At 40.8% G+C, this 26,262-nt stretch overlaps 1 protein-coding gene across 1 annotated transcript; it reads left to right on the forward strand.

Moving 5' to 3' along the window:
- Positions 1-1,192: 1,192 nt before the first annotated feature.
- Positions 1,193-25,715, forward strand: PLAC8 (placenta associated 8). The gene is made up of 5 exons (XM_032239738.1): positions 1,193-1,352; positions 8,670-8,810; positions 11,217-11,341; positions 21,623-21,744; positions 25,435-25,715. Exons 2-4 carry the CDS (start codon positions 8,699-8,701, stop codon positions 21,725-21,727), a joined length of 342 nt encoding a protein of 113 aa, XP_032095629.1. The 5' UTR covers positions 1,193-1,352; positions 8,670-8,698; the 3' UTR covers positions 21,728-21,744; positions 25,435-25,715.
- Positions 25,716-26,262: the final 547 nt, after the last annotated feature.

Here is a 26,262-nt window from a genome sequence, read left to right on the forward strand (position 1 = left end):
TAAAAAAAAAAAAAAAAAAAGAAATGAAAGTGAGCTGGCACAGCGGGAGGCCCAGGCAGAAGGACTGCTTGAGGTCAGAGTAAGAGAAGCCTGGGCAACACAGTGAGACCCTGTCTCTAAAAAAAAAAAAAAAAGAAGAAGAAGAAAGAAAGAAAGAAAAGAAAAATTTTTTAAATTAGCCAGGTATGGTGGTAATTGCTGGCAGGCCTGCAGTCGGAAGGCTTCCTGCTACTCAGAAGGCTGAGGCAAGAAGATTGCCTGAGTCCAAGAATTTGAGGTTACAGTGAGCGATGTTGCGTCATCGCACTCCAGCCTGGACAGAGCAAGATCCTGTCTCTAAAAAAAAAAAATTAAGAAATGAGAGTGGCCAACTCTCCTATCATTCACTCTGAAGTCAGTTCTGGGGGATGGGAAGTGTTTCCCACTAGAACAAGGCTGTTGTGTAAGGTTGCAGAGTAAGAACTTGTGGCATTATGGCAGACTCTAAGTGCTTAGAGTCGCTTTTCAGTCCCAATTCCTAGCTGCCATCTACTAGCCACTTAATATTTCTATGCCTCAGGTTCCTTGTCAAATGAGGGTAATAATTGCACCCACCCCACAGAATCGTAGGGAAAATTAAAAAAAAAATACATACAAACATTTAAAACAGCGCCTAACACATAATCAATGTTACGGAAAACAAAGAAACAAACAAATCCAAAGAAGGAGAGAGAAAAAGAGAGATGTCTGATCAGGTATGGAATTCCAGGTAGCCTATTTTTCTTCCAAATACTAAACTCCACAATAAAAAGATGGCAACATGGCCAGTTGTGGTGATTCACACCTATAAACGCAGCACTTTGAGAAGCTGAGGTGGGAGGATCGCTTGAGCCCAGGAGTTTGAGACCATCCTGTGCATCATACTGAGACCTCGTTTTTTAAAAACAAATAAATAAAATAAAAATTTAAAAATAAAAAAGACTGCAACAAATACATACTAAATATTTATTGTATTAAACGGGGAAAGTACATTTAAAAATCAGTAAGCTCTGCAGACATGTAAAACCAATCAAACTATGTAATGAATCAAACCCTTTCCCCACTAAAAAGCCGTATGAGTGTACCTAACACAATATAGATAAAGGAACGCGCCTTATTTGGCAAGAGATACATTCATTCTCAAGATAAGAGAAACATACCTTGAAAGCTACTTCTGCTGGATTACGCTGGCCAATAAGAGCGTCTGAAACTGTTCTTTGTACTGTGCACTGCAATAGAAACAGTTACCTCTCCCCTTTCAGGCAGCTTTCATTTGTAGTGAGATTCTCTCCCAGGCCACAAGACACTTCCTGCTTGGAACCTATTTACTAATTGTAAGTATTTTACAATTAAGAATTTCTTTTAAAAACTTAGCACTGAAAAACAAATGCTTTCTTTAAAAGTTATTTGATTTTGTTTTTTCTTAATATGTTATATTTTGAGTTTCAGCTAAAATACTGTTTTCTTATATCATTCCTTTAAATTTATGCATTTAGTCAAATTCAACAATTTCATGCTAAGCATTTTGCCTGATGCCAGACTTTTGTTAAGCAGTGTAAGATCCCAGCCGTGAATCCTCATCAACTACTGCTTTCTGCAGCAAACACATATTACACATTGTATTTAGTACCATGATCATTAATTTCACTCTTTATTTCAATATGTATGCATGTTGACTTACGCTAGTCTAATTCTTTCTACTTTACACATATTCTATTTTATCCATTCGAAATATTTAGAAACAAGACATGGAATTTTGTAGATTTAACTAAAGAATTATAAGAATCCTTGAATTCTTACTATGAAAATAGGAAATTGCTTCAAAATTAAATTCTGCTGCTTCATTTATATGTATAAAGAGAGATGGAGAGATTATGAAATGGAAATGCTTCAATCAAAGCAAAAAATGAAATTTAACATCAATAAACAGTAGAAAGAAGAGAAAAATCTCAATAATATATCTAGTGTCTCGATTAATTAATATTAGTAATATGTATTAGTATTACTGTAATTAATATCATATTGTATTAATATCAGTGTATTTTAATAAGCTAGTGGGCTGTCCTCAGGAGTGAGGTGCTCATGGGAAGAAGAGACAAATACAAGATTGATTCTTAACCAAGACTAAAAGATAAACTTAAGATGTTTAAAATATCAGCCAAATAAAGCAAGATTTCCTGACGTTGAGATCATTCCACAGAAAGAACTTCCTAAAGAAAGGTATTCTAGTCTCATTCTTCAAAGCTCACCCACCAAGATTCCCATTTCCTCCTCCGCCACTTTTCCTGCATTTTCCAAGGTGGCCCCTGAAAACTTTTTTATCTGCTCCGGTGGAGTTACAGATGGCATGAAACAAAACAGCTGTTTGGTCACACAGCAATGGGCAGAACTGCTGGCCATGGATAGGAAACCTCAGGCATCTCCTTAGCCCCTACTAAATCCAGCACAAAACTTTTACACAACCTGGCACACAGTAAAATATTTGCCGAGTAAAATTGGATCTGTAGTTATTAGCATCAGAAGAGAAATAAGGCCACTGGTCATGGGTTACAGTGTGCCCTGCAAGGTTACTGGCAAATTAGAATCTCTTGAAGTGCCCGAGATACTGCACCGGCCCCGCAGCTGGAGGGAGAGGAGCTAGTTTGGAATGTGCTCCTGGTGTGGCGGGAATCAGAGACTAATGGCTGGAACGGGAGGATTTTATTTAGGTGCAACGGCTCAGCGGATTCGCATGTAAAAGCCTGAGCCTTGAACAAAACCAGGGCTTGACTTTTATACTTGCATCTGTGGCGAAACGCAGTGGCGCGAGAATGGGTTATAGAAGCAGAAGAAAGGCAGTTTATTAAACAGTGACAGGCTTATAACTCAGGCTTTCTTGTGACTTGCTATGCGGCCTAGGTGGCTGTTAGCTAGGCTTCCTTAGGATGCCTTTATAATCCTATCTCCTTCGCTATGGCCCCTAAATGGCTGCGATGCAACCTTGCTCAAACATGTCTTTTGACCTCTGCGGTGCTTCTCAGATGAAAGACAGAAACTCACAGTCATTAGCTACAGGAAACAGGAAACTATAAACTCATATTGCAGAGCTCCCACGGAGGACGGTGGGAATTCAAAGGGAAGTTGCTCATATACCAAAGGAAAGGAAAAAAATTTTTCTTCCCCCATCTCCTGCTTCACTAGGAGTTCGGGAGGCCAAGGTACACTGCTTTTCAAATTCTCACCGAAGGAGCTACGTGCTCACCAAGCCGTGTCTATGAGAAGGGCCACCTTTTTCTAGTTTATAGGGCAAAACCATGGCATAAGGGCAGCAGCCCTGCAGCGCCTTACAGATTCTTAAGACTCTAGCTCATTCTATCTAAATCACCATCTCTGAATAGTGTCGAATTCTACATTGCACAGATTCCTCAACCCTAGATCATTCTATCTCACAATGTCTGAGCAGTGTCTAGCATTCTACATGGTACGCAAGCTGTCCAAGTGGTTTTTACTAAGTAGGCTTTAAGGACCACTGAACCAAGGACACAAGCTGGTACCTAAGGTCCTAGAAAATCTAAATTTTCAAGAAGTTTTCTCTCCACTTATTGTTGACCTTTTACTTTGAATGGCTAAGGCTAAAGACTTAATGGCTGAAGCAAAGAGAATTGCAGTTGTTTGGAACAAGCAGTTTTGCATTTGTTTCTGTTTTATATTTCACAACTTAAAAGATACCTCAAATTTTTAAATGATCACAGAGGCACATACAAATGAGTGTGTGTTTGCTTTCTCCTCTCAGTTTTATAACTATCAAGAAGATATTTCTTTGAATAAGGTATCTCACAGGAGAAGTTATTTAGACGCTTTTTAGAATAAGCTTGTGACAGTTGGAAGTTCTGGATAGCAGTTCCCTTTAGGACTATTCTCTGCAGTGATGAGCTGAGTAGCCTTCTCCACCTATACAGGTAATCTGCACTAGAGAGGAACTTATAATAGCATCAGAAAACTCCTGGGGCTCCCCATTGTGCTCCAGTTCCCAGTGCTAATATTCACAGAAGCACCTGGGTCCCTGCAATTTCTTCATTGAAAAGAAGAAGTCAAAAGTACAAAAGCAGTGAAGGAAACAGAAACATACAGTGTTGACTGTTGGGCTAAAGACTGTTTAGGCTACTACCTGGAGGAAGTAATTGTTCACACAAACTAACTGGCAGTTAGCATATGGATATTTGAGATACAGCTGCCTACTACAGAATATAAAGATGGTCACTGAGTGGACTTCAAAGGCACTCAAAAAATGTTCAGGACTCAAGCTGCTATGAAGTCTGACTTTAGCCAATTTGAATACACAAGCACATATGCAATACACTAAGTAAAGACATTCAGGTAAAGGAAAAGCAATTAGATAATTGCAGGGCAGTTTTTATTCTGAAATCTTCAGATTGCTGTTATTATATTAAAAATCACAATATGGCCTTCTTAAAAAAAATAAGTGGCTAAATGAACATGGTTTTCCTCCCAAAGAGTTGTCAGATCATCTCTATTTATTGAATACCAGTTTCGTGCCAAGCATTGGCTAGGGGCCAAGAGAGAGAGGAAAAAAATACAAACAGCTGTAGTATCATTTGTATGACATGCCCCTCCCTTTTTTTTCTGAGATAGAGTCTCCTTAAAAAAAATTTTTTTTCTAGTCACTGGATTTGCTTTTTGTTTCTGAAAAGGATATTTCTTGTTTTGATTATAAGGAAATAAATGATCATACAAAAAAAATTCTCAGCCATGTAATAGTGGCTTACACTTGTAATTCCAGTGCTTTGGGAGGCCAAGTTAGGAGGATGTTTTTCCTATGAAAAAGACGGAGCTCAAGGTCAGTTTGGGTAACATAGTGAGACCCCCATCTCTACAGCAAAGGAAAACAAATTAGCCAGGCATGGTGGTGTGCGTCTGTAATGCCAGCTACTCAGGAGGCTGAGGTGGGGGAGATCACCTGAGCCCAGGAGTTCCAGGCTGCAGTGAATTATGATCCTGCCTTTGCACTCCTGCCTGGGCAACAGAGAGAGAGACCTTAACACAAAACAACAACAACAAAAAGTCTATCAGCCAGTCAACCAGAAATAACCACCTGACATTAATGACAAATAGCCTTTAATATTTTTTCTCGTATTTGATTATTAAGATGAAATGCGGATAAAATTTAAATACATATTCTCTAGCATTTCTTGTAATGCTTCTTCCTCTAAGATCCCAAATGAGGGAAGCCATCACCCAAAAATATGGTTTCGATCATGTTAATACAGGAGTTGGGATTGAGGAAGATCTGGGCCCCACCCGTGGAGGTCTAAAGAGTCAGGTGAATTATTCACCTTGTTTGCGTTTCCAGGGCTGGGCTCTAGCCGGTGTTTGCTGTGCACCATCTGGAGCCTGCATCACCCAAGGACTCCGCTAGGCGGGAAGCGAGAGCTAGGTGGCTGGGGCGCTAGCGAGCACCCTGTGTACCAGGTCCCGAGCTAAGGTTTTGAGACACCTCAGCGAACATAGCCCACAAAATTCCCTGGGTGGGGATTTGGGACTTACTTTTCCCAAAGCCAAGCTAATCATTGTAAAAGGGGTCATCACGAAAACGGAATCATTGCAATGTCCTTACCTCCTGTTTCGTGAGGTTGGCGGCACGAGTGTGTCTAGAGAGCTGTGGTTGCTTCCTCTTACACTGAAAAGTGGGCATGTACAGCAGGACTAGAATCCAGGACCCATCTAAGAAGCATTCAAATCAGCGCGGGGAGGGGGGCTGAGTTTCTGGTATTGCTTTCCGATCTGAGAGTTGCTCAGCGCATACCAACTGATGAAAACTTTTTACAATTTAGAAACGGGGCCACAGAGCAGCAGCCGCCCCCACAGCGGCTCTTGGAGCCTGCGGCCGGGACTGAGCTCCGGGACCGCGCGCCCGCTCCCCGGTTCACGCCGAGTGCCCAGCGGCGCGCCGCCCAGGCGAGCGGTCCCCGGAGGGCAGCCGCCCGCAGGCGCCGCTCCCTGATTGCGCCAGCAACAGCAGGAGGTCTCTTTGGGATGGATTCTGTGCGGGCTGCCGTAGGATTTCACCGGCAGGCAGGTCTGGTCCCAGCAAAGGAGACCCAGGGGGTCCCAGAGCGGCGCTAGCGGGAGGCAGGATGAGGGATGCGGGGTGTGGGATGCGGGGTGTGGGATGCGGGGTGCAGGGCGTGGTCCAGGAGCCCTGAGCGCCGCTGCCGCTCAGAGTCCCCTTCCCGGGTGCAGAGAGAGCGGAGAAAGTAAGGAGCCCACCCATCCACTCCCCGCCTCCTGAAGCCCCTGCTTCAGACGTCCCTGAAACTTGGGAGAAGCCAGGCGGGCTTTCCGCCTCCTCGATCCTCCTCCCTGGAAAAGGCCCAAAAGCAAAGGCCGCCAAGTTCGCCTCGTTCCGTCACCCGACGACTCTGCCCCCTGCGGGGACTCCTCTGCTGCCACCTACACACCCGCGGCTTGTGCGCGCCCGGAATGATCCGCTCAGCCGGCCCCTCTGGTTTTTTGTTCACTTATTGAAACTTCTTTGGCAGAAAATCTTGTTTGCTGTGGGATCCACAAATGGTCCGCCTCCCTCTTTTATTGTAAAAGAGCAATAAACGGCTATTATGGTACATTTTTTAAAAAACCTAATCAAGCAGGAGCCAAAACCACTTTAATGTATATAGAAGGGCACATCTAATACATTTAAAGTAAACTCCAGCTATTCTGAATACAGTTTATAGTATTTTTATTTTTATTTATTTATTTTTACTTTGCTTCCTCTTGAAGGGTATTTTTTTTATTGCATTTTAGGTTTTGGGGTACATGTGAAGAACATGCAAGATTGTTGCATAGGTACACACATGGCAGTGTGATGTGCTGCCTTCCTCCCCATCACCTATATCTGGCATTTCTCCCCATGCTATCTCTCCCCAACTCCCCACCCCCCGCTGTACCTCCCTTATTTCCCCCTGACAGACCCTAGTGTGTGATGCTCCCCTCCCTGTGTCCATGGGGTATTTTTATTTAAGGAGAAATTACTTAGAATGAGCCTGTTAAGGTGGGTAGGTCAGAAACCCCATTTTACAGATTAAGTGGACTTTTAAATGACTAGTCTAACATCACAGTTTCAGAAACTAAGATTTGGGCAAAGACGTTCTCACTCCGAATCTAATTCATGTTATGTTCTCACTCCGAATCTAATTCATGTTCCATGACGTAGAGAAATGAGGAGTAATCTTACCAAGTGTACTTCGTAATAAATTGTCCCTACCAGGCAGCAAGGTCTATCAGGCCAGCACTGACACAAGATTGCAGGCTCCCAGGAAATACGAAGTGAAGGACCAGTCAGGAAGCGGGAAGGTTGGAAAGGATTGATATCGGAAATCCGTCCAAAGCAAAAAGGAGCAGAATAAATTAGGAGCAAGAAGGGTGTATATACACAAAAGTTTAGGATGATGCCTTTTAAAACGCGCGCTCTGAATGAAGAGACCCCGCAACAGGCTTTGTGTGAGCACCATGGCTGTTTATTCACCCGGGTACCGGCGGACTGAGTCAGAAAAGGGCGTCAGCGGAGGGCGGAGGGATAGGAGTTGGTTTTATAGGTTTGGGGTAAACAGTGAAAAGTTAGAGAAGCTGGAGTTGGCGTTTTTTTTTTTTTTTTTTTTTTTTTTTTGCAAGCTGGGAGGGGGTCGTAGGTTTGCAAGCTGGGAGGGGATCATAGGGTATGGAGTCACGAGATTGGTCAAAGTCGGTTACAAAGTCCAAAGGCCTGTCAATTGAGGCCGGAATAAGAAAACAGAAAATGTCTCAGAGTTAAGTAGGCGTCCAGGGGTTGATCATTTCTGCCTCTTTTCATAATCTTCAAGTAATTTCAGGTTTTCTAATTCCGGAAAGCCCTCCAGAGGTGTGCGTACGGTTCATGGGAGTCTCCATGCCGTCCACGGCAAGGTCAGACCTTACAATGCCATTTCAGAGAATGCTATTTTCCATAATTCACTCTTTTTGTCCACAATCACAGGTTGCTCATTTGTTTCCCTGCCTTGTGTGGATACCAGGTACTGTCTAAAAACAGTACATGAGCAACCCTGTTCCGCTCCCTTATCCCATGAGAAGCAACTGTTCACTTTCCCAGTTCGGCGAATTCTGTGGTTCTTGGTTTTTGGTTTGTTTGTTTGCTTTTGGTTTTTGTTTTGGTTTTGTTGAGATGGAGTCTTACTGTCGCCCAGGCTGGAGAGCAATGGCACGATTTCGGCTCACTACAACCTCTGCCTCCCCGGTTCAAGTGATTCTCCTGCCTCAGCCTCCCAAGTAGCTGGAATTACAGGCACGCGCCACCACGCCCGGCTAATTTTTTCCATTTTTAGTAGAGACGGGTTTCTCCATGTTGGCCAGACTGGTCTCGAATTCCTGACCTCAAATGATCCTTCCGCCCCCGCCTCCCAAAGTGCTGGGATTACAGACTTGAGCCACCACGGCCAACACGCCCAGTATGATGAATTCCTTCCACCCACCCCCAGCGCCTTTATCTTGTGAGGGATGGAGACAGAAATTCTGTTCTTCAAACAGAGCAACTTCCTCTACACTGCCTCAGCTTAGTGCCTCTAAAGAGGGTCTTTCAAGAGCAGCCTCGAGACTTCTAACCCTGCTCTTTCCCTTTTCAGCCCACAGCTTTTAAGGCCCTGCACTGAAAATGCAAGCTCAGGCACCGGTGGTCGTGGTTACCCAACCTGGACTCGGTCCTGCACCCCAGAACTCCAACTGGCAGACAGGCATGTGTGACTGCTTCAGCGACTGCGGAGTCTGTAAGTGTGGGGGAAAGGACCCCCTTAATTGATATCGAGGTGAACTACCAGTGACTAAATCCTTCCCCCATTCCCCCCTTATTGTGTAGAAAAAGTTTCTAACTTATTACAGGTACTCCACATGTCAGGCAATCGTATGTTTAGCAAAAACAGAGCCTTTGTACAGATCATAAGTTAATTTTTCTCCAGCCCTTCAAAGAACAGACCATTCCTAAAATAAGTTCTTGGTTAAGATAATAGCAAAAGAGCTGATTGATTCTAACAACGAACAGGCCTGGCCTGACTATACATAGACCTTACATTAATCTACAAATTCCAAGTTGAACTTGATTTTTTTTAGAAAGACTGTTCTTGTAACATATAAAGTAACCTCATTATTTTATAGTTACATTATGTCCAGTACCCAGGGAATAGTTTTCATCTATGGTTTCCATATGCATTCAGAGAAGAACAATTTTAATTTATATATTTAGGGGTCTTTTCTTCTGTTTATTTGTTTTTCTGAGACAGAGTCTCGCTTTGTCACCCAGGCTGGAGTGCAGTGGCGTGATCTCAGCTCATTGTAACCTCTGCCACCTGGGTTCAAGCGATTCTCCTGCCTCAGCCTCCTGAGTAGCTGGGACTACAGGCGCGTGCTACCACACCCGGCTAATTTTTTTGTGTGTTTTTAGTAGAGATGGGGTTCACCCTGTTAGCCAGTATGGTCTCGATCTCCTGACTTCATGATCCACCCACGTCAGCCTCCCAAAGTGCTGGGATTACAGGTGTGAGCTACCGTGCCCAGCTGTATTTAGTTTTATTTACATACCTGAGAATAAAGAATTCTGGAGGCAATTGACTTGTCACTGGGAAAAAAACATCTCTGCTTTGTTTTATTTTTATAAGCTCTTACTTAAAGATCTCTCTAAATGAACTTGGAGGAAAGGAAGTTTGGGGTGAGATGGGCGTTGCTGAGAGGAGCAACGTGCTTAGTTTTCAATAATGACAAATTCATCTACAGAAAACTTGCTCTGAAGTCTGTTTGCCTGTCTTGGTCCACATAGCACTCAAAGACAAGAAAAGAAAATACGTTATCTTTTAACTTGACAGTTGCAATTGACTTTGAATGAAAGTTGAATTGAACCTTGTCTTTGTTTTTTGTTCACTGAGACAGAGTCTCACTTTGTCACCCAGGCTGGAGTGTAGCAGTGCGATCTCTGCTCACTGCAACCTCTGCCTCCCAGGTTCAAGCGATTTTCCTACCTTGGCCTCTGAGGAGCTGGGATTACAGTCACGCACCACCACACCTGGCTAATTTTTGTGTTTAGTAGAGACGGGACTTCACCCTGTTGGCCAGGCTGGTCTCAAACTCCTGACGTCAAGTGATTTGCCGGCCTCGGCCTCCTAAAGTGCTAGAATTACAGTAAAGCCACCATGCCTGGCCTGAAATTGAACTTTGAATATGTTAAAAATTATACTGAGTAGCATAGCAAGGGAAAATTACCTTGGGAATGAAACAATTGAGTTTGTTTATTCACTGTCATTGTCTGGGGTGATGACTTAAGCTTCTCAGGACACTAGTTCATTATGTGGCAAATCAGAGTGAGAATTAGACCACATTGGTGAAACTCTCTAAAGATAAACATTTTAACCCTCTCACCCCTAGTATTATTACCCAATTAAATGAAGACACAAGTTCTAATCAAAGCTTAATTGCTTAAGAGCAGATTTTCTTAAATGTAGATCTGATCAAATTATTCTCCCCTCTTAAAATGTTTCGGTGGTTCCTCATAACTCATGACACACTCTTAACACTCACAGTTTTTCATCATCTGGTCCCCAACCTGCCTCAACCCACAGCTAAATCCTCACCCCATCCCAGGGCCCCAGCCATACTGAGTAAACACTGGCCTTTGCTAGGTTGTGCCAGATTGTCTCAGAGGCTCCTTTCCTTTTTGTCCACCTTTAAAACATCTAATCATTCTTCAATAGTCGGCTCAAGCAGCATTTGCCACTCAGGGCCTTTGTAGACCCCATTTTTCTGGGTGACCTGTTGGCACCTTAAACAGATTTCTGTTGGAGAACTTTCCCTATGATCTACCTTCACTACTAGACTTGAGCCAGGGGCACTGTCAGAACTGAGGATAATGTCTGGAAAATGACTAAGCTTTACTGCATCAATGAACAAATGAATGACGGCCGAATTATGAAAAGAATCATATACTTTACGAAGGGGTGGTCATTCCTGAAATGATTTGGAGGTGAAGGGAGACACTGATGCAAAGCTGAACACTGAAGATGGATTTTGCAGCAGGCTGTGTGGCCAAGGCCCCGTGACCTGAACTGCCATTTGCAAAAGCAAACTAAACTTTCAGCTGTGGCAAGGGCAGAGCGGAGTAATGTGTACCCTTGGTTTCATGTGTCTAGGTCTCTGTGGCACATTTTGTTTCGTGTGCCTTGGGTGTCAAGTTGCAGCTGACATGAATGAATGCTGTCTGTGTGGAACAAGCGTCGCAATGAGGACTCTCTACAGGACCCGATATGGCATCCCTGTGAGTCTCTTACGACACCGTCTCACTCAAATATGCAACCACATTCACAAAAATTACAAACATGGAGATCATTTGATGTATACATCTTCTGAAATTGATTGAGAAGAGTTCTCTAGCATGTGCAAACTTGCATTCAGTTGTAGCAACAGATCTGATTATGTGACCTCCTTCTAGGTTCCTGCTGAAAACTTGAAATAATAAATAACTTATATTTTCAATGGATGTCATACAATGGAAGAGGACTGTTTAGCGTCTACTGTGCCCCACATGCATTACACGTATTACCTCACTTAATCCTCACATCACCTCTGTAAAGTGGGTAGGTCCACACCGTTTTGCTGAAGAGAACTTTGAAGTTTTAAGAGGTGGAGTAATTCCCCCAAAGATACTCCCTAATGGTAGAAAAAGAGTCGATACTTAATTCTAACTGTCCATTCATGTACTTTCCATTACACCGAGTCCACTTCATGTAGGTAAGAGATTATATTACTTAGGGTTCTCCTAAGTGCATTAGAAACAGAACCAATAAGATGGGAGTGAATGTGTGTGTGCTTGTGTGCATGTGTGTGTGTACACATATATATACAGGCATGCCTCAGATATACAGGCTTAGTTCTAGACCACTACAATAATACAAATATTGCAATAAAGCAAGTCACATGAATTTTTTGGTTTCCCAGTGCACATACAAGGTATGCTGATAATACACCGTAGTCTATCAAGTATGCAATAACATTATGTCTCAAAAAACAACATATGTACCTTAATTTTAAAATAGTTTATGGCTAAAAAATACTAATAATAATCTATCTGAACCTTCAGCAAGTCATAATGTTTTTGCATGTAGAGGGCCTTGCCTCAATGTTGGTGGCTGCTGACTGCTCAGGGTGCAGGATACTGAGGTTGGGGTGGCTGTGGCAATTTCTTCAAATAAGGCAACAATGGGCTGGGTGCGGTGGCTCACACCTGTAATCCCAGCACTCTGGGAGGCCAAGGAGGGATGATCACCTAAAGTCAGGAGTTTGAGACCATCCTGGCCAACATGGTGAAACCCCATCTCTTCTAAAAATACAGAAGTTAGCCAGGCATGGTGGCAGGTGTCTGTAATCCCAGCTATTCAGGAGACTGAGGCAGGAGAATCGCTTGAACCCGGGAGGCAGTGAACAAGGCTGCATTCCAGCCTGGGCGACAGAGCAAGACTCCGAGTCAAACAAAACAAAACAAAAGCAAAGAACAAATAAGGCAACAATGAGGTCTGCCTCATTGATTGACTGTTCCCTTCACGAAAGGAAAGATTTCTATGCTGTTCGATAGCATTTTACCAGCAATAGAACTTTTTTCCAATTTGGATTCTGTCTTCTCAAATATGTTACTGCTTTATCAACTAAGCTTATGGAATATTCTAAATCCTTTGTTGTTATTTCAACCATGTTCACAGCATTTTCACCAGTAGATTCTATCTCAAGAAACCGCTTCCTTTCTTTTTTCTTTTTCTTTTTTTTTTTTTTTTTTTTTTTTTGAGACGGAGTCTTGCTCTGTCACCAGGCTGGAGAGCAGTGGTGTGATCTCAGCTCACTGCAACCTCCGCCTTCCAGGTTCAAGCAATTCTTTTGCCTCATCCTCCCGAGTAGCTGGGACTACAGGTGCATGCCATCATGCCCAGCTAATTCTTGAATATTTAGTAGAAACAGAGTTTCATCATGTTGGCCAGGATGGTCTTGATCTCTTGACCTCATGATCTGCCCACCTGGGCCTCCCAAAGTGCTGGAATTACAGGTGTGAGCCACTGGGCTCGACCTCAAGAAACCACTTTCTTTGCTCATCCATAAGAGGCAGCTCCCATCTATTCAAGGTTTGTCATGAGATTGCAGTAATTCAGTGACACCTTTAGGCTCCATTTATTTTTATTTTTTCTTCTTTTTTCTTTTAGGCTCCATTTCTAATTCTAGTTCTCTTGCTATTTCTACCACACCTATAGTTACTTTCTCTACTGAAGTCTTGAACACCTCAAAGTCATCCATGAGGGACAGAATCAACTTCCGGCCAGGTGCAGTGGCTCAAGCCTGTAATCCCAACACTTTGGGAGGCAGAGGTGGGTGGATCATAAGGTTAGGATTTCAAGAGCAGCCTGACCGACATGGTGAAACCCTGTCTCTATTAAAAATACAAAAGAAAAAAAATTAGCTGGGCATGGTGATGGGCACCTGTAATCCCAGCTACTCAGGAGACTGAGGCAGGAGAATCGCTTGAACCAGGGAAGCAGAGGTTATAGTTAGCCGAGATCACACCATTATACTCCAACCTGGGCAACAGAGCGAGACTTCATCTCAAAAGGAAAAAAAAAAGAATCAACTTCTTCCAATTTCCTGTTAATATTATTTTTTTGACCTCCTCCCAAGAATCATGAATGTTTTTTTGTTTGTTTTGTTTTTTGAGACAGGGTCTCACTCAGTCACCCAGGCTAGAGTGCCATCTCTGCTCACTGCAGCCTCTCCTCCCACACTCAGGCAATTCTCCCACCTCATCCTGTGGAGTAGCTGAGCTATAGATGTGCTCCACCACACCCAGCTAATTTTTTTGTTTTTATTGTTTGGTAGAGATGAGATTTTACGATGTTGGCCAAGCTGGTCTTGAACTCCCGACCTCAAGTGATCCGCCTGTCTTGGCTTCCCTAAGTGCTGGGATTACAGCTGTGAGCCACCATTTCTGGCCAGGAATGATGAATGTTCTTAATGATATCTAAAATTATTAATCATTTCCATAAGATTTTCAATTTACTTTGCCTAGATCCATCAGAGGTATCGCTGTCTATGGCAGCTACAGCCTTCAAAAATGCTTTTTTTTCTTAAATATTAAGACTTGAAAATCAAAATTACTCCTTGATTGGCTGCAGAATAGATGTTCTTCTAGAAGGCATGGAAACAACATTAATCTCTTTGTGTATCTTCATCAGAGTTCTTGGATGTCCGGGTACATTGTTAGTGCACAGTACTATTTTGAAAATAATCTTTCTTTCTGAGCACAGGCCTCAATAGTGGGCTTAGTATTTGGTAAACAATGCTGTCAACACATGTGCTGTCATCAGGCTTTGTGGTTCCATTTCTAGAGCACTGGCAGATTTAGCATAATTCTTTTTTTTTTTTTTTTTTCTCATAGAGTAGGGGAAAGAGAAGTGATTAATTAGCATAATTCTTAGGGGTGTTAAAATTTTGCAAATAGTAAATGAACATTGGCTTCAACTTAAAGTTACCAGTTGCATTATCCCCTAACAAGTGAGTCAGCCTGTCTTTGGCAGCTTTGAAGACAGGCATTGACTTCTCCTCTCTTGGCATCTTCTTCCAATAAGGCTGTTTCATTTTCACTGAATATCTTTTTTTGTCTGTGTAGCCACCTTCATCAATTATCTTAGCTAGACCTTCTAGATAACTTACTACACCTTCTCCATCAGTATTTGCTGCTTCACCTTGTGCTTTGAGATGACATCTTTCCTCTTTTAACTTCAAACTTTTCTTCTGCGGCTTTCTTTTTTTTTGTTTGTTTTGTTTTTTTGAGACAGAGTCTTACCCTGTTGCCAGGTTGGAATGTAGCGGCGCAATCTCAGCTCACCGCAACCTCTGCCTCCTGGGTTCAAGCAATTCTCCTGCCTCAGCCTCCCAAGTAGCTGGAATTACAGGCACGAGCCTTTACACCCAAGTAATTTTTTTGTATTTTTAGTAGAGACGGGGTTGCACCATGTTGGCCAGGCTGGTCTCTATCTCCTGACCTTGTGATCCGCCTGCCCCAGCCTCCCAAAGTGCTGGGATTACAGGCGTGAGCCACAGCACCCAGCCTCTTCTGGAGCTTTCTTATCTCTCTATCCTTCATAGAACTGAAGAGCATTGGGGCCTTGCTGTGTGTTAGGCTTTGACTTTTGGGAATGTTGTGGCTGGTTTAATCTCCCATCCAGACCACTCAAACTTTCTCCAAATCAGCAATAAAGTTGTTTTGCTTTTCTATCATTTGTATGTTCACTGGAGTAGCATGTTTAATTTCCTTCAAGAGCTTTTGCACTGCATTTGCAACTTGGCTAACAGTTTGGCCCAAGAGGCCTAGCTTTTATCCTCTCTCTGGTTTCACATCTGTATCATTTTAATGTTTTAACCTATGGAAATCTAAGTAATGTGATCTGCCCGGCTTGGCCTCCCAAAATGCTCGGATAACAGACATAAGCCACCATGCCCCACCTGTGTTACACACTTTTAAACAATCAGATCTCACAAGAACTCACTCACTATTGCAACACAATACCAAGGGGAAAATCTGCCGCTATGATCAGTCACATCCCACCAGGCCCTCCTCCAACATTGGGGATTACATTTGACATGCAATTTGGATGGGGACAACATCCGAACTGTATCATCATCTTATATGGATGGGTGCAGTTCATGGTGCCCCAAAACAATTAAATAGTAACATCAAAGTCTACTGATCACAGACCCACAGACCGCCATAACAGATACAATAAGAATGAAAAAAATTGAAATATTGCAAGAATTACCAAACTGTGGCACAGAGACATGAAATGAGCACACGCTATTGGAAAAATGGCACCCACAGACTTGCTTGATGCAGGGTTGCCACAAACCTTTAATTTGTAAATTGCAGTGAGCCGAGATTGAGCCATTGCACTCCTGCCTGGGCAACAAGAGCAAACTCTAAAAGAAAAACATTTATAGCTGATTATAAAATCATCTTTTAAAGAGGACCACAGTGAGACAATTGTCTGTGGATGACAAAAACATTTTAGGGCAGCCACAGTTAAAGCCACAATTGACAAGGAAATTTACTTCTGTGGCACATAGTAATTTAACATAATTATAAGTATTACTGATAACATATACTAAGTCATATTAGAATTATAGCAGTTTTACATGATTTTGGAACACATACCAATAACACATTTACACAAATATAGACCAAGGAAAGCCATTTCATATTTGACAATGCTTCCTCTATGATTTTGTACCAAATAAGCTATTTTGGGACTTCAGAGGACCTAATATCTAAAATATTAGGTTAGAAAGACATTAATTTGATTTTGGAAAGTTTGTCAAATATCAAAGGTTTAAAACACTGGATGTCATAAAATAGAATCCCAACTCACCATAAGTCATTCATTTGGGAAAAATAATTCCAAAAAATTTTTAAAAGAAAACCTTTACTCTGTAGAAATTTAGATTTCTAAAAAAGAAAAAAGAAAGAAAGAAAGAAAACCTTTACTCTGATAGGGGAGACTTCACTTTCCAAACAAGACTCAATGAAGATAGCATAAAGCCAACTGGATCTGTCTCTTCTCTCTCTCCTCCTTTCTCCCTACCGTTTACCCAAAGGAGAAAACAAAACTCTTTCATTATCTTTTGACATCACATAAAAACCATCTTCAAAGAGAAAACCAAATTTCATGTTTACATATCTATCGAGTTTTAATTAGTTTGACCATAAGGTAAGATTTTCATAAACTTTTTAGAATGCTTTACAATTTTCCAACAAACAGTAGATCCATTTTCTAAGAAAACTCTGTTATTCGGACACATGGGCCCAGATTCTGGCCCCACATCTGTATGATTTTAATGTTTTAACCTATGGAAATCTAAATAATTTCTTTTAGACCTTGGCCAACTTGTTTATACCCACAATTTTTTACAAGATCGACCCTTTACAAATCCTTTTCACTTTGCTTAAACCTTCAGTTTTGTCCCGGTACTCTTTTAGGTTAAGACAATCTTTAGCCGGGCACGATGGCTCCCACCTGTAATTAGCATTTTGGGAGGCCAAGGCAGGTGGATCATGAGGTCAGGAGTTCAAGACTAGCCTGGCCAGATGGTAAAACCCCATCTCTACTAAAACTACAAAAATTAGCTGGGCATGGTGGTGGGCACCTGTAATGCCAGCTACTCTGGAGGCTGAGGCAGAATCACTGGAACCCAGGTGGCAGAGGTTACAATGAGCCGAGATCGTGCCACTGCACTCCAGCCTGGGCAACAGCGTGAGACTCCATCTCAAAAAAAAAAAAAAAAAAAAAAAAAAAAAGGCAATCTTTAAAACCCGCTGAACTAGACAAAATTACATTCCCATTAACTAAAGCCATATCCCTAGCCTTCTTGTAGTCTTTTACCAAAATCATTCCCTGCATACCTTGTATGTAAAACCATTTCTCCAGTGGTCTCAATGACATGTTACAACGTTAACTCTTAGCAACTTTTATTTTTAGTGAAAAACCTGATAAGTAAGAAATTTTAATTATGCACTAGGGGTAGAGCGTAGGATATTAGACAGAAATGAAGATAAAGTCTGACCCTTTTTAGCATAGCTCCTAGGCATAGCTCTCCATATGCCCCAGGCCTTAGCATATAATCTAATGCTCCAAAGTAAGTAAATCAAATTTCAAAAGTCAAATAAACAATTTAACCTAAAAGCATTTAGCAAATCTGATATCTGACCTTAATTTAGACCAAATGTTTACATTTTCAAGATAATTTATTTTACCAAGAATCTTTAAAACTATCTTTATTTCCAAAAGATTACTAACGCCACATGAAAAAAAAGACATTAAAGTTTCTATTTTTCTAACAAAATATTTGATTTAAGCATTTATTTTTCTAAGCCAATTAATGAGAGCTCTTTTATATATAAACATCACACACACACACACACACACAACACGTGTAAATACAGACTGACAGAAGACTCAGCACTTCTAAGGTTTTTGATTTGCCAGTTTCTTGATTGGATGACTGGCTTCGGGGTGGAGCCCTTGGAGGAAGAGGGCCAAGAAAGCATGCCTTTCTAGGGCCAAATAAGTAGCAAATAAGCAGCTGAAGGCAAAGACGGATCACCAAAATTGAAGGTGCTATTTTATACTGGTTCCTGGATCCCCAAAAGGAGGGAAATACTATGGGAGAAGACAGTGCAGTGCTTTTAACTGACTGTACATTTCATTGCAAGGCAACCCAAAGCCAATCAGCCCAACCTCATGGGAGTCTCATCTCCCATTGGGGGTTGGGGATGTTTTCTTATCTTCCAGGTGGCCAGGAGCTTGCTTCTCTGATCCAAGTGTGCAAAGAGTCAAGGACTCCTCCATAACTAGTGTTAGCCATCCCTTAAAGTACATTTCCTGCCTAGTTATTACACACCAAAGCTCTCTCATAATGCAAAGTAATTGCTGATACCTTCAAAACAAAAACTGTCAGATAACACAATGCAAAACAGAACAGAGACTTTGATTTTGAGAAATCAAATTCCTTTTAATTCCTGGGATTTCAGGAGGAAAACAGTGGGATGGTTTTTTTCCCCAAAACATGGTCTCTGGCGCCTCCTCTGTTTTTCCCAGTGAGTCCCAGGCTATCAGAAGTTACCTTACTTAGGGCCTCTATGTGCATTAAGGATGACAAGACAAAAAAAGAAAAAGGAGAAAAATAATTCAGTCAACTGACAAGAAAAAAACTTTTCTCAGAAAAACAAGTCCCAAGAAGAGAAAAACATAAAGGCCTTTTAAATATACCTATAGCTTGTTTATCCACTTTTAATTAAGCTGACGTTTAACCATAGTACTCTTTAAAAAATAAATCCTTGCTTCAGCCATGCCAAGCAGCCATTATTTTTAGTTTCTGAATTTTACCAAAAGTAACCTCCTAGGTGCTTCAAGGACGTGATAAGCAGTTTCTTTTTTACAAGATTTACAGCCTCCACAAAGGTAGTTCAGAGAAAGGAAAATTCAAGAGGGGAAATCAGAAGCTATCCATTGTGGCGGGGTGGGGATGGGGGTGTGGGGGTGGGGGACCTCAATAAATGGCAAAGTTACCCAAATAACAAACTAGAAAGGAATTATTCCAGAAGCCAGCAATTGAACCCAGGCTACCACCATCAAAAGATGAAGCCTTCGCTACTGAGCTATACAGCACTGAGCAGTTTCTACTGCTTTTTCCGGAAGGAGCCTAGAGAAGCCAATTTCAAGCTTATGAGGCTTTTAACTGCTCAAGAAAAAATTTTAGGAAAAACTGACATGAACTCCTAAATTCCTGTCCTCTGGATGGTAGAAACCAAAAGCAAGTGTCCCCACATGGTCGCAAGGTTAAGGTCCTAAGGACACAAAACAAGATACAGAAATTTCATACAGTATTGACTACCATATACCAAGTAGGAAAAATAAGTTACAGGATAGTAGATCTCATTCTTAAAAAATAAAAGAGCTCCTGAAATGCCAAACTCTACATGTCTATGTCCATAGCTGTATCTTCCTCTAATTTATATTTTTATGAGTCATAGGCATAGAAAAAATCTAAGGAAAGCGGATACACAGCAAATTACTAATAGTTCATCTCTGGTAGTGACATTGGGTAGAAAGGAGTTAGATTGTTACTTTTCACTTAATATTGTTCTGTGTTTCAATTTGTCATAAAAATTTTCCATAGCATGCATTTAAGTTTTTTTTAATTTTTTATTTTTTCTTTCTTTGCAGGTGCTTTGAGACTAATATATTAGAGAAATTTTTGTTATTATTTTTAAATTTTATTCACAAGTGCTAACTGCCAATAAGCATTTTTTGTTTTTGTAATTCACAAATTGATAAATATTTTTAAATGAAAATATAAAATAGTTTCAGCTAGGTGCAGTTGAGCATGCCTGTAGTCCTAGCCACTCAGGAGAGATGTGACTTAACTGACTCCATGTTGCTCCTAATCTCCAAGCTGTCCTTGTTCATTCCTGGGTGTAGGCTGAACTAACTTTGGGGGAAACTTAAACAAGATGTTAACAGCCCTTTCCCAAAGCAGACTTCCCTCCTGCCTGAGAACTAGATTGCCTTTGTAGGAATAACGTTAGCCACAAGATAGCTTAGGAGTCATGCAGCTGGAGGTTCTGACCCTCCCCCAGCTGCTCCGAGATGAGTACTTGATATAGTTTCCAGACCCTGCACTTGATGGAGATCAGGGTTCATCTGGTGCCCTGCCCATAACTGTGTTCAGTTTCAGGTCTATTAAGTGCCAGGAGTTTAAATGCTGCTTTTTTCTGATACAGCTTTAATTTTTTTATTTATCAAAACCCTGAAACAAAGTGTTTTTAAAATCATCTAATTTTACAAAGTAGTCCCCAAAAGTTTCTTCGCTGCTTCTTCTTCCCTAGACCTGATGCCTTGGGAATTTTCCTTTGTATCTCCAAAGCACACACTTGTATTGCTGCTTCTTGACTTTTACTTAGGGGCATTATCTGTTAACTTCCCACTATGGAAGATGAGAATTTAGTTCTGTTTTCTCCTCCTCCTGCACCACACACATGCACCCTCTACCCCTACCCTATTCTTTCCAATATAGTTTTATGGTTAATTCCATATTCAGTGTTTACATGATGATACGTATATTTGTTTTATTCAGCTTCAGAGCTGAGTCATGTAGTAAATATGATTGCTTTTCCTGCTCAGTTGTGTTTTTCCTGGTATTAGTCATTATTGGTTTTTTGTTAGTATTTTTCCTCCATTTACTTATGAGTCCTTTAACCCCAAATTATTTGCCAGTTTTTTTTGTTTGTTTGTTTGTTTGTTTTTATTTTTAAAGATGGGGTTTCACCATATTGGTCAGGCTGGTCTGGAACTTCTGACCTTAGGTGATCCGCCCGCCTCAGCCTCCCAAAGTGCTGGGATTACAGGTGTGAGCCACTGCGCCCGGCTATTTGCCAGTTTTCTAAATCTCTTCCCAACACCTTCAACACATAGATGTTTTATCATTTTCATCTTTGTAATGAAATCGCTTCCTGTCCTGTTACCCTTTGGCTAGCTGCCTTTATGCCTAGTGCTTAGCTCTCATCCTGGGATCTCCCTTCACCACGACCCTGGAGATTCCATTAGCTTCTCTGCTGTGTTAGACTTCTGCTGCTTACATCCCGTGTCTTCCTCCTTTTTGGTTTACACCGCATTTGGTGGAGCACATGCTCTGGTAACTTACTGTGACAGAGGAGGTCCAGGAGAAAACAGTTTTGAAATTCTACTTCCTAAAGCTGTTTTACTCTTATACTTGATAGTTTGGTTGGACATCTCCTTACATTTTCAGAAATGTAAAGTATAGAAAAATATTTTCTGTCATAAAAAGAGACAACAGTTGTATGAAAAAGTGAGGTAACATTTTCCTAAATGTATCCATCCAGACTCTGAATCTGAAATATCAGTGCCTTCAGCTTCTCTTCAAGATGTGGCAAGTCTTAACTCTAAATAGGTGAATTTTATGTTTTTATTTCTTTTTGGTTTTCAAACAGGGATCTATTTGTGATGACTATTTGGCAACCCTTTGCTGTCCTCATTGTTCTCTTTGCCAAATCAAGAGAGATATCAACAGGAGGAGAGCCATGCATGCTTTCTAGCTTTCTAAACACTGATGGTGAGTCAATGCAATCATTCCTCTCGGAATATGTGGATTTTTAGAAATATAACTAAAGACTTTGTAAATTATTCATTGTTTTGAATAATTCAGCAGGAACAATTTCTTAAGTTCCTGAAGTGCTATCTATCATAATGTAAAGATTGGCTTTGATTTCTTCTTATGAAGAAGATAGCTCTATACTTTGAAACCGTATTTTAGTAAATAAAGGAATGGTGAATTTTCTAAACTTCTCAGAATTCTGGTGATCTATTAAGTAAGGAAGAACTTATACTTCTAAAATACTAGAGTATGGTGAGATACAAAAGACATGTTTCCTGCTAAGACAAACAAGTTAACAAAAGGAACTGGTAAATATAAAACAGGAGAGCAATGAATATAACATATTATATGATATTTGGATTGATTGTGGCATAAAGCATCTGTCGTAGCAAGGTGAGGTTAAATAGAAAACTTCTATTGGAAAAGGTGAACTATGAAAGAGGTGAACATAGAATTTAGGATATTTGGAAATGTTATATAGAATTCACCATCTGAAATTCAGTAAAGTCATTCTCAACTAATTTTTCTCAGGACTGTCTATTGACGATGTAAAGTAGAAATCAACATAATTTAGTCAGTCCCCTGTAGAATATATCTTGAGTATGGGAAGAAAACAGTTTTTCTATTCTTTGCAATACCAATTTCCTTCCTGAAGTGATGAGGACTCTGTATAGGTTAGTAAAAATAATTCTTGGAAGATATGTTAAAAAATGTTCATTTACTTAGTAATGTGTCAAGGATCTAGGATCAAGTATACATTATCTTAGCGAGTAATATTTCACTGTATCAATATCTAGGACTATGTAAGATACTGATATGGTATTGTGTTGAGGGGTGGGCAAGATAAATAAGCTAGTCCCTCTGTCATTACAGACTTTATGCTAAAAAAAAATGGGGATTAGACAAACCCCTAACTAAAATGCAGAATTGAATTAATGCCTATAGACAAAGTGTTATTTTACATTCAGAGAAGGAAAAGATCATATCTTGTAAGATGTGTGAGTGACAGTTTCTTGAAAGAAGTAATTTTTAATTTAAAGAGGAAGTGTGTATTAGTTCACAACCAGAAACAGGTGGCACTCAAACTGTGCTAGTTCAAGGATTTAATGAAGACTAATTACAAAGGTGTGGGTGGGGCATTATAGGTAATTGACAAGGGATGGTGTAATAACCTGCCTGACAATGGCCCCAGGGAGGAGAAGAGGGATCAGTTACCTTAAGGAGAATCCTTAAGGAGAGGGCTGTGTGAAGAAGCCTGCCCTGAAAGAAACAGTATCCTCTCCAGAGAGGGCTGTGAGCAGCCCGAGGCAATCCACATAACTGAAAAAGTACCCTGACCTCACTTTCAGATGTCCTTCTGGCCTTCCCACTGGCGGAACCCAGCAGAAAGGCAGAGGGCAGCAAAGTGTCACTGTAGTCCACAGGTTACCTCCCAGGGCACACAGCAGGATGGTCAAGGGAATAAGTGAATCAGGTGGGGCAAACAGAGGATCACTGACACGAGATGTTGTTTTAATTAATAGAAATGGAGGCTGGGTTCGGTGGCTCACACCTGTGATCTCAGCACTTTGGGAGGCCAAAGCAAGAGGATTGCTTGAACCCAGGAGTTCAAGACCAGCCTGAGGAACATTTGAAACCCATCTCCTCAAAAAAATACAAAAATTAGCGAGACGCGGTGGTGCACACCTGTAGTCCCAGCTCCCTGGGAGGCTGAGGTGGGAGGATCGCTGGAGCCTGGGAGGTAGAGGCTGCAACGAGCTATGATCACACCACTGCACTCCCGCCTGGGCAACAGCAAGACCCTGTCTCAAAAAAAAAAAAGAAAAGGAATGTTGTGGAATGCTGCTTCTAATCAGCAATATTAATGAAACTAGAAAGGCAAAAAAAAAAAAAGATAAAATATCTCTATGATCTTAGGTCCAAGGTGGCTAGAACACATGGCATAAGTAGAAAAATAACAAACAATAAAAGATTTTAAAAAGTGAGCTGGGGACTTAGCACGCAATGTCATGAATACTAAGCTAATGACTTGGTAGGAATTAGGAAGTTATTGCAGGCTTGAAGTAAATGAATAGAACCACACTTTAGAAATATGAATCTAAAGCTGGGCCTGGTGGCTCATGCCTGTAATCTCTGGGAAGCCAAGGTAGGAAGATCACTTGAGTTCAGGAGTTCACCACCAGCGACCAGCTTGGGCAACACGAGACCTCATCTCTACTAAAAAGTAAAAATAAAAATAAGTACAATTTTTAAAAAATAAATATTAATCTAATAATAGTATATAGTACCAACTGTACAGGATGAGGCCAGAGCAAAGATGTGGAGTTAGACCATTCCAACACTGTTTACTTAAATAAATACATGAAACAATTTGGATCAAATATTTACCTACACATTCATAATAATGAGTCCTGGTAGCCCAAATGTTTTCTTTGACCTCAGGGAAAATATCTCACTGAATCTTTAGATGAGTTTGAAGTAAAATACCTTGGCAATCCTGCCTCCTCCTCGTCAGCTTGGACCCTACATCACTCACTGGCAATAAAACCTTAGATATGCAGATATCGAAATGGGGAGAAACAAGAGAGAAGGAGCAAAGAATAACATGATTTATGTGAAAATAGATTGAGACGAAGGACATAGGAACCAACTGGAAAATCTCCCCATAGTCCAAACTGGGGCACTTCAAGGAGCAAAATACGGTTGTGTTAGATTATAACCCGAAATATAAAATATCTAGGAGTTTATACTGACATCAATGATTGAATAAAATTTGAAATTTGAGAAAAAGGGTATGTGTTGAAAGCAGGGAGAATTGGGAATTTTGAGAGCGAAGAAGTAGCAGGAGCGTTTCTGTATGGGGTAAGAGACAAAACTCACATTCAGAACTCCAAATATTTATGTAGATATTCCTCACTCAAGACGATCAGAATGATTCCCCACCCTAAAGTGGGGGTTTGCATAGTGACTTCCTTCCAAAAAGTACAATATGAAAAGTAAACTCTCTAGACTGTATGGAGCAACTCCATGGTGGAGAAAACCTGACACAACAACCTGAGCCAGGTAATCAGTGTCACCATCATTGGTAATAAGTCATATTGATAGTTTGCACCCCTGATTTGATATGATGAGAGTGGCACTTTACCTTTGTGGTCTTCCTCCCAAAACCTCATAACTCCAGTCTAACCACGAGAAAAACGTCAGACAAATCTAAACTGAGGCACATTCCGCAAAATACATGACTGCTCCTCCTGAAAACTGTCAAGGCCATCAAAAACAAGGAAAGTCTGAGAAACTGTCACCGTTTAGAGGAGCCTAAGAGAATGTGACAATTAACTGTAATGTGGCATGCTGGATGAGATACTGGAACAGAAAAAAATAATTGGGTAAAAACTGAGTAATCTGAAGATAGTATGGGCTTTGATTAATAAGAATGCATCAGTATAAGTTCATTAGTTGTGACAGACCTACCATGGTAACGTAAGATGTTGACCAACAGGAAAATTGGGTGCCGTGTACATGAGAGCTCTCCGTGTTATCTTTGCAACTTTTCCATAAATCAAAAATTATTCTGCAATTAAAAGTTTATTAAAAAATACAAAAGTACATTGAGAAAATTCAAAACTATTCTTTGTATGTCCTTTATAGGTGAAAAGTTCTGATTGAAGCAACGAAAATCAGCAGACACCTCTTCAGCTTGAGTTCTTCACCATCTTTTGCAGCTGAAATATGATGGATATATTTAAGCACAATTAATGGCAAGAAAAAAGTCAAATTTTTGATTTTTAAAAAAATGAATCTTGTCCCTGAGCTTAGCTAAATGATCTAGCTTAGTTTCTCCTTGCTTTCATATTATCAAATTTCCTGGCTTGTAAACTTTTTAAATTACACTTGAAATATAAACCAAATAAAAGATTTTACTGACAAGATTCTTCATGCTCCTTTGCTCTCCTTAAAATGTCTTTTTCACTAGTTAATTCCAAGGGTCAGTCTCATAATTTTGTTCTTATATTTTGGATTCTCTTTTCTTTTCTTTTTAATAGGCTTGGGAGTCTTTCTGTGTTGCCCAGGCTGGTCTTGAACTCCAGGTGTCTAGCAGACCTCCCATCTCAGCCTCCCAAGGTGCTGGAATTACAGGTGTGAGTCACTGCACCGGGCCTCATACTTTGGTTTCTTAGCAGGAGATTTTGGTTCACAGTAACCCAGCTTGCTTTCGTCTAAGAACTTTAGATGAGAGGGAAAAAAATAGACTACAGATAACCATTCCAAGGCAGTTATGGTACATTTAGCTAACACTTTGCTTCTTCTCATGTTATTTGTTAGTATTATTAATGCTGACAAAGCAAGATTTTATGCCCCCCCCCCAAAAAAATACGAAGCCTTACTTTTCAATTGCATACCTGAGGGGGTTATTTATTGTGTTGGTTGATTTTCTTTCTCTTTTGAATGTGAGAAAACGTCAATGATTAAATTCAG

Source organism: Sapajus apella, unplaced genomic scaffold (genome assembly GCF_009761245.1).
Source record: "Sapajus apella isolate SASKATOON/1434 unplaced genomic scaffold, GSC_monkey_1.0 scaffold45, whole genome shotgun sequence".
Taxonomy (NCBI): domain Eukaryota; kingdom Metazoa; phylum Chordata; class Mammalia; order Primates; family Cebidae; genus Sapajus; species Sapajus apella.

Bases quoted from the DNA above. Each gene is read 5' to 3' on its own strand.
- PLAC8 (XM_032239738.1), top strand. From the start codon at position 8,699: ATGCAAGCTCAGGCACCGGTGGTCGTGGTTACCCAACCTGGACTCGGT. The intron at 8,811-11,216 runs GTAAGTGTGGGG...TCATGTGTCTAG, and splicing joins CTTCAGCGACTGCGGAGTCT to GTCTCTGTGGCACATTTTGT. The intron at 11,342-21,622 runs GTGAGTCTCTTA...GTTTTCAAACAG, and splicing joins GGACCCGATATGGCATCCCT to GGATCTATTTGTGATGACTA.